The 13,232-nt window shown below is 48.1% G+C and overlaps 1 protein-coding gene across 2 annotated transcripts; it reads left to right on the top strand.

Annotated features, from left to right (window-relative positions):
- The first annotated feature begins 5,080 nt into the window (after nucleotides 1–5,080).
- CCR1 (C-C motif chemokine receptor 1) lies at nucleotides 5,081–11,558 on the top strand. Of its 2 annotated transcripts, XM_027096926.1 has the most exons (3): nucleotides 5,081–5,554; nucleotides 5,651–5,715; nucleotides 9,031–11,558. In XM_027096926.1, the coding sequence occupies exon 3, from the start codon at nucleotides 9,098–9,100 to the stop codon at nucleotides 10,160–10,162; it is 1,065 nt and encodes a 354-aa protein (XP_026952727.1). In that variant the 5' UTR covers nucleotides 5,081–5,554; nucleotides 5,651–5,715; nucleotides 9,031–9,097; the 3' UTR covers nucleotides 10,163–11,558. The 2 variants fall into 2 exon arrangements, with proteins under 2 accessions (XP_026952727.1, XP_026952725.1); XM_027096924.1 differs by lacking the exon at nucleotides 5,651–5,715 and having other exon boundaries at nucleotides 5,085–5,554.
- Nucleotides 11,559–13,232: the final 1,674 nt, after the last annotated feature.

Below are 13,232 nucleotides of genomic sequence, written 5' to 3'. Positions count from 1 at the left end.
AATGTGATCTATCCTGGAGAATGTTTCGTGTGCACTTGAGAAGAAAGTGTAATCTGCTGTTTTGGGATGGAATGTCCTATAAATGTCAGTTAAATCTATCTGGTCTATTGTGTCATTTAAAGCTTGTGTTTCCTTATTAATTTTCTGTTTGGATGATCTGTCCATTGGTGTAAGTGAGGTGTTAAAGTCCCCCACTATTATTGTGTTACTGTCGATTTCCTCTATTAGAGCTGTTAGCAGTTGCCTTATGTATTGAAGTGCTCCTATGTTGGGTGCGTATATATTTATAATTGTTATATCTTTTTCTTGGATTGATCCCTTGATCATTATGTAGTGTCCTTCCTTGTCTCTTGTAACATTCTTTATTTGAAAGTCTATTTTACCTGATATGAGTATTGCTACTCCAGCTTTCTTTTGATTTCCATTTGCATGGAATATCTTTTTCCATCCCCTCACTTTCAGTCTGTTTGTGTCCCTAGGTCTGAAGTGGGTCTCTTGTAGACAGCATATATATGGGTCTTGTTTTTGTATCCATTCAGTGAGCCTGTGTCTTTTGGTTGGAGCATTTAATCCATTCACATTTAAGGTAATTATTGATATGTTTGTTCCTATTACCATTTTCTTAGTTGTTTTGGGTTTGTTTTTGTAGGTCCTTTTCTTCTCTTGTGTTTCCCACTGAGAGAAGTTCCTTTAGCCTTTGTTGTAGAGCTGGTTTGGTGGTGCTGAATTCTCTTAGCTTTTGCTTGTCTGTAAAGCTTTTGATTTCTCCATCGAATCTGAATGAGATCCTTGCCGGATAGAGTAATCTTGGTTGTAGGTTCTTCCCTTTCATCACTTTAAATATATCATGCCATTCCTTTCTGGCTTGTAGCGTTTCTGCTGAGAAATCAGCTGCTTACCTTATGGGAGTTCCCTTGTATGTTATTTGTCATTTTTCCCTTGCTGCTTTCAGTAATTTTTCTTTGTCTTTAATTTTTTTTTTTTTTTTTTTTTGCGGTACGCGGGCCCCTCACTGCTGCGGCCTCTCCCGTTGCGGAGCACAGGCTCCGGACGCGCAGGCTCAGTGGCCATGGCTCACAGGCCCAGCCGCTCCGCGGCATGTGGGATCCTCCCAGACCGGGGCACAAACCCGTGTCCCCTGCATCGGCAGGCGGATTCTCAACCACTGCGCCACCAGGGAAGCCCTTTGTCTTTAATTTTTGCCAATTTGATTACTATGTGTCTCGGCGTGTTTCTCCTTGGGTTTATCCTGTATGGGACTCTCTGCGCTTCCTGGACTTGGGTGACTATTTCCTTTCCCATGTTAGGGAAGTTTTTGACTATAATCTTTTCAAATATTTTCTCGGGTCCTTTCTCTCTCTCTCCTCCTTCTGGGACGCCTGTAATGCGAATGTTGTTGCATTTAATGTTGTCCCAGAGGTCTCTTAGGCTGTCTTCATTTCTTTTCATTCTTTTTTCTTTATTCTGATCTGCAGCAGTGAATTCCACCATTCTGTCTTCCAGGTCACTTATCCGTCCTCTGCCTCAGTTATTCTGCTATTGATTCCTTCTAGTGTAGTTTTCATTTCAGTTATTGTATTGTCCATCTCTGTTTGTTTGTTCTTTAATTCTTCTAGGTCTTTGTAAAACATTTCTTGCATCTTCTCAATCTTTGCCTCCATTCTTTTTCCAAGGTCCTCTATCATGTTCACTGTCATTATTCTGAATTCTTTTTCTGGAAGGTTTCCTATCTCCACTTCATTAAGTTGTTTTTCTGGGGTTTTATCTTGTTCCTTCATCTGGTACATAGCCCTCTGCATTTTCATCTTGTCTGTTTTTCTGTGAATGTGGTTTTTGTTCCACAGGCTGCATGATTGTAGTTCTTCTTGCTTCTGCTGTCTGCCCTCTGGTGGATGAGGCTATCTAAGAGGCTTGTGGAAGTTTCCTGATGGGAGGGACTGGTGGTGGGTAGAGCTGGCTGTTGCTCTGGTGGGCAGAGCTTAGTAAAACTTGAATCCACTTGTCTGTTGTTGGATGGGGCTGGGTTCCTTCCTTGTTGGTTGTTTGGCCTGAGGTGATGCAACACTGGAGCCTACCTGGGCTCTTTGGTGGGGCTAATGGCGGACTCTGGGAGGGCTCACGCCAAGGAGTACTTCCCAGAACTTCTGCTGCCAGTGTCCTTGTCCCTTGTTGAGCCACAGCTGCCCCCCTCCTCTGCAAGAGACCCTCCAACACTAGCAGGTAGGTCTGGTTCAGTCTCCTATGGGGTCACTGCTCCTTCCCCTGGGTCCCGATGTGCACACTACTTTGTGTGTGCCCTCCAAGAGTGCAGTCTCTGTTTCCCCAAGTCCTGCTGAAGTCCTGCAGTCAAATCCCGTTAACCCTCAATGTCTGATTCTCTAGGAATTCCTCCTCCCGTTGCCAGACCCCCAGGTTGGGAAGCCTGACGTGTGGCTCAGAACCTTCACTCCAGTGGGTGGACTTCTGTGGTATAAGTGTTCTCCAGTTTGTGAGTCACCCACCAGCAGTTATGGGATTTGATTTTATTGTTATTGCGCCCCTCCTACCATCTCATTGTGGATTCTCCTTTGTCTTTCGATGTGGGGTGTCTATTTTGGTGAGTTCCAGTCTTTCCTGTCGATGATTGCTCAGCAGTTAGTTGTGATTCCGGTGTTCTTGAAAGAGGGAGTGAGAGCATGTCCTTCTAGTCCACCATCTTGAACCAGTCTCCCTGTGTGTGTATGTTTGCATTAAGAAGTTTGCCTGTCACCCTCAAAAGGCCATAGGTGCCCTGGGTGTGGGTGTCAGGAAGAGGAAACAGAATGGGCCACTGAGCAGCCTCTTGTTTTGGCCTCTAGCTGAAAGCAAAAGAAGTCTTCCCAGGTCACATCAGGTCCAGCCAAGCTCTCCTAGAGAGAGATCGTATAAAACTTTGAGCCTCAGGCCTGGCAGAAATCCAGATCCATGGTTCCCAAACATTTATGTGGAGGGTGTGTTAAAACACAGAATTTCTGATTCAGTGGGTCCAGGATGGGAGTGCAGAATTTGCATCACTAGCAGGTTCTCGGAGGTGCTGATGCTGCTGGTCCAGGGTCCTCACCTTGAGAACCTCTGCTCTGGAGGGCTCCCTCACCCCCTCCCACCACCCAGGTGCACCCTTCCTTGGCCCTGGGTACTTCCCGGGCCTTACTGTAGTGACTTGCTTAATTGTCTGTGATGTCTCGAAGAATGGCATGTGCCTCTCTTGGTCACCGCTATATCTGTAGCACCTAACACAGTGTCTGGCACATCATGGGTACTCAGTCAATATTTGTTAGATGAACAAGTACATTTGCCCGCATGTCCTCTCTGTGCCATGGGTCCTACAGAAGCCTAGCGCAGAGCTGAAAGGCCAGTCAAGGACTCACCATGTCTCTTTCCTTAGACTTGACCAAGGAAGAGGCGGGCCTCGCAAATCTGTGTTGTCTGGAAACTCATCTGGCAGCAAAGTACTACAAGTAGGCAGATGCAGACCTCCCACTGACTACCACTGGGGGCAGGGCTGAGAGATGATCAGCAGAGTCCTGTAGTGGGGCAGGGGCTGGGTGTTTAGCTGTGCTGACACTAGCTGGCACGCATCGGAATTTCCTGGGTGCCATTCAGTGTCCCTGGCCACACATGTCAACATGCACCTCTACATATTGTAGGCTGTTTCCTGAAAATACGAGGCTCCCTGCTTATGGAGCAAGCTTGACCAACGTGCAGGCAGACTGGAAGTCAGAATACCCCAAGAAGCAGCCCTCGACCAGCAGTGAGTGGGTAGAGATTTGATGGACACATGCTCAGTTTCCTCACCCCTCCGGCCGCCCCAAAGTTGGGATGACTCTGAGGGGTGTCCTAAGTTCCCTAGTAGGACCAAGCTCCTGGCTCACAGCGGCACTGGCTCTCTAACACCCTCTTCATCGGCTCCTTCCCTTCCGCGTCCCACTTTCCCCTCCCCTGCAGTGTTACCTGGGATCCCCTGCAGACACATTACTGGAATCTGCATCAGGGTTGGAACCTGAGAGATTCTAAAGTAACACAGGCATTTTTAATGTCTTCAGCAGCACACCAAATCATGCGTTCAGATGTGTGTGTGTGTGTGTGTCTTCATTTAATCCTCTCTATGAAGTAAGTACTATTAGCTTTGTTTTACAGAAGAGGAAAGAGACACTCAAGAGAATAAATAAATAACATGCCCAAAGTCAGTAAAAGGTGGACCTGGGATCTGAATGCAGGACTGTCTGATATGTGAGGCCCATCACTGTTGCCCCCCTCATACCAGGCCTGGTTTTTGCATCAGGCGGCAGGTTCCAGGCTCGCCCGTAGCTGTCTGTCAGTTACTTTCTGCCTCCTGCTTCCTCCATCTCTCGAAGATGGGCTGCCGAAGAAGGAAGACCCAACCCCAGAAGACTCACGGAATATTGTACTGAAGGGCCCACTGTCACCTCGTCTGAAGTCTTCATTTTACAGATGAGGGAACTGAGCCTTGAGGGACAAGTGACATTTTCAAAACACATTCACATTTGTGATTTCTGAAATGGGCACTTTTGCAGCAATCCTGTGGGGAAGGTTCGAGCACCCCCATTTTACAGAGAAGGAAATGGAAACCCAGAGGGGCACAAGCGCAGTGGCAGCAGGAGCTGGTAACTGTGGGGAGAATCCTGACAGGCCTCGTGCGTCAGCCACTTTTCCGGGTGCCAGGCACTCTGTGACGCTTTTCATGTACAGGCTGACCTCACGCATCCTCCTCTGAGCGTTAAGTATTCAGTGTTCTTCTTTGACAGAGTGGTATCCAAGGCTTCAGAAGACACAGTGATCCATCCACATCTCAAGCAGAGAGCTTGGGCCACTGCGTAAACCAGGAACCCAGCATCAGAAAGGGACAGCCGAAACCCAGCCGGCAGACCTGTATTCACTCCAGGCTGGAGGCTCTTCGTGGTAAAACCACTCTGTGGGGCTGTGGGGCAGAGACTGGGGAGCAGTCACTGGCACAGGCACGTAGGGGTGCCAAAGAGAAGCGGCCTCCTGCCCCTCTCAGGCTGAATGAGCCGGATCGTTCTGAGGAACAGGACCCAGGTTTCCTGTTTAAATCCTTCTTTTGCAACCTTAAAAAAAAAGACTGCTAAGTGAGGGCAGGAACTCTGTGCCCTGCCCCCGTACCATACACATTCCCACCCTTCTGTTTGCTTCACCAAGTTCTGGGAACACCTCATTGCCACCCACCTCACCGTGCTCAACTCCACCCATTCCCCTTAAGGCACAGAGCCCAAAGGAGAAGTGAAGCTGAGTGAGCAGAATACCTCAGAGTGCATTTGGCCTTCAGGAACTGGCCACCAGTCGGTGTTGTGGCCATTCATGGACACCCAATGGTACAAGAAAGAAGAACGTTGTCTCTTTCTTGTTGTTCTGAAAGACTGAGACCCCAAGTTCTATCTCCATCATCACACTGGAAGCTGAGGACTTCTGACTCAGTCAGGACCTTGACCTTGAATTCATAAAGATTCTAAAAGCTCCAGAGACAAACGCTTCGTGGACACAATCCCCTGAAACCAGTGTAAGTGGCACTTGTCTTTTCTGTTCATCAGTCACTGTTGAGGGCAGTGTTGTTTGCATGTGGCCAGGTTGGACTGTAGTCCTTCTCCCATTGCAGGAGAAGACTTTTTTACCTGGCTGTCTCCTCAAAGGTGGGGAATTCTTCGAAGGCCAGGCAAATGTGTAAGTAACCCACCCGTGCACCTGTAAGGCAATGAATTGTATAGCAATACTGAGGATGGAAGGATTTCTAAGACTGGGTGCTCAGATGTAAAATAGGTTGTTCTTTTCGTTTCTGGGGGTTTTTTGTTTTTGATAAAAACAGGATGCTTTCTTGTATGATTGGTTGTTGGTGAATTAAGAAAGTCAGCCCAGTATTAAGGGACAGGAGGCACTTTCTCTGGAAAGGTATTCAAGACACAGACAGTTGCCAAATTTCCCCAAGTAAACAAAACCCAAACGTGGGGTAAGAAGAAATTGTAGCAAAAGGGAAGTATTAATTAGAAAAACTTTGCAGTTGCAAGGACGATTTGATACTGAGACAATTTCTTAAGAAGACTAGACCCAAGGATCCTCAAAATCAGGACTGTGGGATGTCTTTGGAGGAGGTAGGATTTCACCTACGAGAAGGCAGGGAGCTGGCCAGGTAACTTCCTGGGAGGCATCCATTCTGTTCTAACAAAGAGGCAGGTCAGAATTTGGTTCTGAAAATACAGGGACATGGGGGCTACTTGGAGGTATTTACTTCAACCTTTCCTCCTTTAAATCTGGAGGGTCCCGGACTTTCAGAATTAGAAATTCCAGAAGTTTGCATCGCCTGCCCCCAGGCTGTGTGCCGCTCACTGACCCTTTAGCTGGCTCACAGGACAACTCTAGGCTACTCAGACTGCAGGGCATTGATGTGCTGGTAAACGTTTAATAGCTGCCTCTCCTGAAAAAGTGCCCTGATATCTAGTGTTTCCTGATTTCCACGTGTAAATATTCCTATTCTGGTTGACTCCAAGCTACCAACATGCTGAATACACACTGCTGGCTCTTAGGGATTAGTGTAAGGCACCTCCTGCACGCCACGAGGCCAGGGTATCTTCTGCCATCACAGACTGCCCTTTGTCTGTTCAGAGACTTCCCCAACTCCGAGGTTAAAGGATGCTGGCACTGGAAAGTTCCAGGCTCCAGGGCTGCCGCTGAGCACTAGTGCAGTGACCTGGGGCAGACTTTTGTAGCAGACTGCAGCAGGGCTGGCACCTGGCATGGCAACGTGCTCCTTTGGTCTCTCCTCCAAGGCCTCACCGCAGCCCATCTCCCTTTAGGAGCAGCATACTCTGGAGCTGTTGCCTGCTGCCTGACAAGTTGGGGAAATAGTGAATGGAGTTGGAGGTGGGGAGTGGTATGAAGGTGACTCTCTGTTCAAATGGCACCTGACAGTGCTGACTCAGTTTGCCTTCACCTTTGCCAAAATTCCCCAGAAACTGGGCTCACGGGCTCAGCCTTGCACCCCTTGCTCACCGTGCTGCCTGCTGCTAACACGGTAAACCTGGCCGCTCACCCACAAGTGCTGACTGCCAAGCGGAGCTGTCAGCACTGGCAGTGGCAGCAAAAATCAGAAATTGCCAATACAGCTTGTTTAGTGACTGGCAGCTTAGGCTTCTCCAGAAAGAGGCTTGACCGGGATATGCAAGTTCGGAGATGGTGGAGTGAGCCATAGGGATGGATTTGATGGGAAATGACAGTCCCCCAGCCAGGGTGCCCAGCAACCCACCCCCCACCCCCCAGCCCCATGTGCCTTAATCTCCGAATGCCACCGCAGAAATGTGAATTTTGTGAGCAGGAAACATTCATTAAGCACTGTAGAAGGAAGAGCACTGGAGACTCCAGCTTCAAGATGGGAATTATGATGTAGGTTCCACTCACTTTACTGATTGGTGTTTAGGTCAAATCAATTTAGATTGATGGCCACATTTTGGAAATTTCAAAGTGTAGCACAGATGGAAGGGACTGTCAGTGTCCATCACTGTCAAGCAGGATTCATCTTCCAGATTAACTAGAGAGACCTGCTAGGGAGTGGGGTACATTGGCCAGAATAGGATTGAAGCCTGGGACATTCCTGATGGTGCTGGGCCTCAGAACGGGACCCCTGCAGGGAAGGAGGTCCCCTAATATTTACTGAGGGCACGATAATTGCCAGGGGATGGCTCAGACTTTGCCTTAGAGTAGCCCTGCACGGTAAGGCTTACTTTCCCACGTTACAGATGAGGAACGGAGGCTCAGAGAGGTAGGTTAAGTTATCCGAGGTCACAGAGCCTGTAGGTTACACCAAAGCCTGTGCTCCCTTTGTGGAGGCGTCTTCAGTAAGTGATTGGAAAGGAGTGCTAAAAATACGGTCTGGGGAAGTTCTACAAAGGCATGCTATCTAGTGGTTTTTTTGTTTGTTTGTTTTGAGGCAACCCTGGTTTAAAATATCCAAAAACTTATTTTAGGAGAATTCCAGCCTCTGTCTGGTCACTGTGTGACACTTCCTGGCTTGAGGCTGTTCTGAGCCTTTCTTCCCCCAAAGCCCTGTCTTCTCCATACCATGTGACCCCATTCTGCCTAGCCTGTGCTTTCCTTGAATCCTCCTCACGGCTATCACAGGAGGTTACAGTGTTACCTGGGTAACCTCAGAAGACCGTGTGACGTGGGCCAGGCTGGGCCCACTCTGGTGTCCTCAGTGTCCTCATCTGCTGAGGGATGGGTTGACCTTCTAGGATTTCACTATGGCTGCACTATTGGTGTTTGGTGTAGGGTAATTTTTACATTACAGGACCTGCCTTCCAAATGACAGTAGTGTCCCCCAGTCTTTGTGACGACCAAAAAAAAAAAAAAACACATTTTCATGTGTCCCCAGGGCACTGTGTCACCCCTGACTGAGAATCTTTTTAGCCCCAAAAGCCATAAAGATCCGTTTGTAAGTTTTTGACTTTCAGTCTTGACTATTTTCCTTCCCAGCATCCCTCTGGGGACACCATGGTACAGAGTCAATGCTTGTGATTGGGGGCAGGAGAGCCAGGTGGTTTCAGGAATGGGCCTGAGAGGTACACACCTGTGTTTGAGCTCCAGCTCTTGTTCTCACTACCTTTGTGTCCTAACTACTCCCAGTTTGTGTGTCATCACCTCTAAAATGGGGAGTGATAATGGTACCCCCTCAAAGGTTGTTTAACACTAAGTCCAGGGCCCAGTTCATCGGAAGCACTGGGGAAGCACTGGTCATGAATACTGTGGTGAGGCCTCCCTTTGTCTGCGCTCTCCATCCACCGGACTTTTCCTTCACAACGCTCATTGCCAAAGCAATGAGTGATGTGTATACGCCTTGTTTATTAATGTGTTAGACGACCAGTTGCATGAGGGCAGAGAGGACCTGGGTCTCCCTTGCTCAGCAGGGCATGGTACACAGTAGGCACTCGGTAAACAGTTGTCAAGTGGTTAAAGACATATAATCACTGCCTTGTTCTTGTTACCCAGAACCCACTGCCTGTAATAGCAAAGTAAACACGGAAACCATTTCCCTTGACCTGTGGGAGAAGCCAGGATGGAAACTTCCATCGCCCCAAAGAACTATGACATGACCACAGGAGACGACTATGGAGCAACCCCATGCCAGAAGGTACAGGAGAGGGCCTTTGGGGCCCAGCTGCTGCCCCCCGTGTACTCGGTGGTATTTGTCTTTGGCCTGATAGGCAACATCCTAGTGGTCCTGGTCCTCATGCAACACAAGAGGCTCAAAAGCATGACGAGCATCTACCTCCTCAACCTGGCCATGTCTGACCTGATCTTCCTCTTCACGCTGCCCTTCTGGATTGACTACAAGCTGAAGGATGACTGGGTTTTTGGTAATCACATGTGTAAGTTGCTCTCTGGGCTTTATTTCACGGGCTTGTACAGCGAGATCTTCTTCATCATCCTGCTGACCATCGACAGGTACCTGGCCATTGTCCATGCTGTGTTTGCCCTGCGGGCTCGGACCGTCACCTTTGGTATCATCACCAGCATTGTCATCTGGGTCCTGGCCGTCTTGGCTTCTGTCCCGGGCTTGTACTTTTCCAAGACCCAGGAGACGTCCACTCAGTACACCTGCATTCTTGATTTTCCTCGTGAAAGCCGAAGCACGTGGAAGCAGTTCCAGGCTCTGAAACTGAACATCGTGGGGCTGGTGTTGCCTCTGTTGGTCATGGTCGTCTGCTACACAGGGATTATAAAGATTCTGCTCAGACGACCAAATGAGAAGAAGTCCAAAGCTGTGCGTCTGATTTTTGTCATCATGATCATCTTCTTTCTCTTTTGGACCCCGTACAATCTGACTGTGTTTGTTTCTGCTTTCCAAGACTCCCTGTTCACCCATGAGTGTGAGCAGAGCAAACAGCTGGACCTGGCCATACAAGTGACGGAGGTGATCGCCTACACCCACTGTTGCATCAACCCCGTGATCTACGTCTTTGTCAGTGAAAGGTTCCGCAAGTATCTACGGCAGTTGTTCCATCAGCTGTTCGCCGTTCGCCTGGCTAAATGGCTCCCCTTCCTCTCCACGAAGAGGCTAGAGAGGGTCAGCTCCACGTCCCCCTCCACCGGGGAGCATGAACTCTCTGCTGGGTTCTGACTCAGGCCCCTGGAGGCTGACCCAGGACCCAACAAGAGTGACCTGCCTGGCATGCCGGCTGGGGAGGAGGCAGCTTGGGTGTCCTAGCCAGATTATGATGCCTGACGCAGATGGAATGGTAGCCACGTGGGGTTGAGGGAGCTCCAGGTGCTCCAGACCAAATCACCTCTGGGGCTTGAGTTTTCTCTGTGAACTTCCCTTTGGTAGAAAGGAGATGAATAAATGAAACGGGACATTCCAGAAGACTGGGACAAAGGATGACCAAGAAGGGCTTGGTCCCAAACAGGAATTCAGATTTGTGAACATTAACATTTGTAAACCAAACCACTGAGCATCTGCCACCCTTGCCCCGTCGCCAGTGAACTTGGAAGTAGTGATTTCCACCACGGACTCCACTCTGAGCCGAGAGCCAGTCAGGAGCTGGCGGCCGCCTCCACCTACCCACCCCACTCCCACTGCAGGGTTTAGCCTCTTGGAAACCCTGAGGAACCTAGGACTCACGATGGAAGAACTTGACATCTGATGGGAAGTAGGATTGGGGAACTGCTTTTGGCAGTGGAACTAAGAAAGCCCTTGGATGGAATTTTTATATTCACTAAAATTGAACAATTCACACAGTGGGCTGGATACAGACGAAATGTATAAAATGCTGCGCTTCTTGAAATAGCCAGGGAGCGGAGGAAGTCATTACTTCCATTTAGCATCCCTTTCTTTCTGAATATTTTTCAGAATCTCCCTTCCCTGTAAGTTGAGGGATGTGGCAGTAAATTCTGACAGCTTTATTGCAGAAATTATTAACAGGCCAAAGGAGACCGGATTGCTTTTCTTCCTCTTGGTTCTCCATCCAGACCTTTTAGTTGTGTGGCTCAGAGTTTTGGCAGCCACCTTGCACACATCAGCAGAACAGGGACCTGGTGTGCAAGCTGATGGGGTTTGAGGCTGGGAGGGTAATGTCTACCAGGAAGGGTGGGGGCCCTGTCGATGTAGGAAGTTGAGGAGCCCTTAACTCAAAGAAACTTATTCACCCTAAAGGTCCTTAACGCTTCAGCTCTCACCTGAAGTGCGATAGGACTTCCTATCCATTATGTCTTCTTCCCTTTTCCCTCAGACATAGATTTTTTTGAAAATAATTTTCCCAGTAACAAAAATTGTTTTCTAGAAAAGCTTAAAAACACAAAGGGGAAAAAAAACCATCAAAAGCATTCATAATCCCCCTACCCGAAGACAACCACTGTACATTCTTTGATGTATTTTCCTTTAGTTTTTTTTTTTCTCCTATGCATATCTGTGTTCATGAGCAAGATGGATTTCAGCTGTATTTACTCTTCCACCGTTGTTGTTTTTAAGTAGCAGTATGTTGGGAACACTTTCCTAGGCAATAAATTATTTCAAAGCATTGGTTTTGGTGCCTGCACTGAATTCTACCACAGGAATTCACCCTAATTTACTCCGCCTGCTTCCCAGTGATGGTTTGTGCAAATCAGTTCAGTCCGGCAGCAGTGACTAAGGGACCTGCTTTGTTCAGAGCCAGCTCTTTGGGACCTGGGAGACATGGATGCAAGAGGGATGTCTGTTCTCACAGAGCTGTCAGTGCAGTGGACAGGTACAGGGATGCCATCTCAGCCCAGGCGGGACGGGTGGACCTGCCCCAGAGCCCATGGTGCCAGGGCAGCAAAGGGGAAGAAGGACTCCATCAGTCAGAAAGCACCCTAAGTGAATGGGTGTCCCACCTTACATCACAGTGACACCATTGAGCTGGCCTCTCATGGACACTAGAATTTTGTGCTCTTACCAAGTCACCCTCTCCTTCAGTCAGGGACCTACTGTGTTTTCCTGCTGTCCTTATGCATGCGAAGAAGCTGGTGTCATGAAAGTTTAGCAAAGAAGCTGGTGGCAAAGAAGCTGGTGTCATGCAAAGAAGCTGGTGTCATGAAAGTTTAGGAACTTTTTGTCTGGGGAAGAAGCGATCACGCTGCACTGGGTTTATATACAGGCTTCAGGAGCAAGGTGGGTGTCAACTCTCCACTTGTCAACCTGCCAGGCCTCTCTGCGGTGTGAAGAGAAGAAGGCTTAATGGACTTAAGAAACATTTATTTGTCCACTCCTTTGGTAAAGTAGCACTGCCTCAGAAAGTACTATTGGATCCACAGCAATATGATAATGAAGACTATTTCACAACATCCTCCAGTTCAGTTTTTGAAATAATACTTATTTTAAAACTTGTTACAAAGGCAGTCTGTATTCATTGTAGAAAACTGGAAACAGGCAAAAATCCCAAAGAAGAAAATGGAAGCACCTGTAATTCCACTACCCAAATGCAACCTCTCTTAGCGTATTAGTGATTTAGTGTGTTACCTTCCAATGTTGTTTTCTAAATGCGCGTGCACCCACGCGCGCACACACACACACACACACACACACACGTATCCAATCACACTTAACATTTTTTTGTGTATCCTCAGTAAAGTTTGACACATAGCAAGCACTCAGTAAATGCTGGTTGAATGGGTGACTCCCTGAACCTCCAGTTTCTTTATCTATAACATGAGGATAAGAGTAGTATATACTCCATGGGGCTGTTCTGAGGATTAAATGAAATAAAGGAAGAAAAGTGGGGCGATCTTTCTCCAGCTCCATCAGATAAGAGATCTGACTCCTCCTGCCAGGGCCCCTCCTTGGTCACTCTGGACGCCTCCAGCTCTTCCCAACTGCCTGCATCCCATCACCTCCTGTCCCTGCCCCTGTGTGAACGGGCTCACACCCCACGTCTTTGTTATTGTTCTAACTCTTTTCTCCTTTTCATCCTTTCCCTAAGATGGATGCATAGCACAAAGAACTTCCATCTCCCCCACTCCAAACTCCCCTACTGTCAGCTTTTTACCACATTTGCCTTAAATTCCTTATTATCTTTTTTCCTCCCTCTCTCAAAAGACGGACAATGCAGAGATACATTTTTTTTTTCCAGAACCATTTGAGAGCAAGTTGCAAATAGGATGCCTCATGACCCATTAGTACTTCAGGATGGTTTTATTTAGACAAGGATGCACTCCCACACAATCAAAACAGGAAA

The sequence above is a fragment of the Aethalodelphis obliquidens genome, unplaced genomic scaffold (genome assembly GCF_003676395.1).
Source record: "Aethalodelphis obliquidens isolate GAN/ISIS:26980383/991018 unplaced genomic scaffold, ASM367639v1 scaffold111, whole genome shotgun sequence".
In the NCBI taxonomy this organism is placed as follows: Eukaryota; Metazoa; Chordata; class Mammalia; order Artiodactyla; family Delphinidae; genus Aethalodelphis; species Aethalodelphis obliquidens.
This window is presented reverse-complemented; position numbering and strand designations above follow the sequence as displayed.

Coding starts and splice junctions, on each gene's coding strand:
- CCR1 (XM_027096926.1), top strand. CDS start 9,098: ATGGAAACTTCCATCGCCCCAAAGAACTATGACATGACCACAGGAGAC.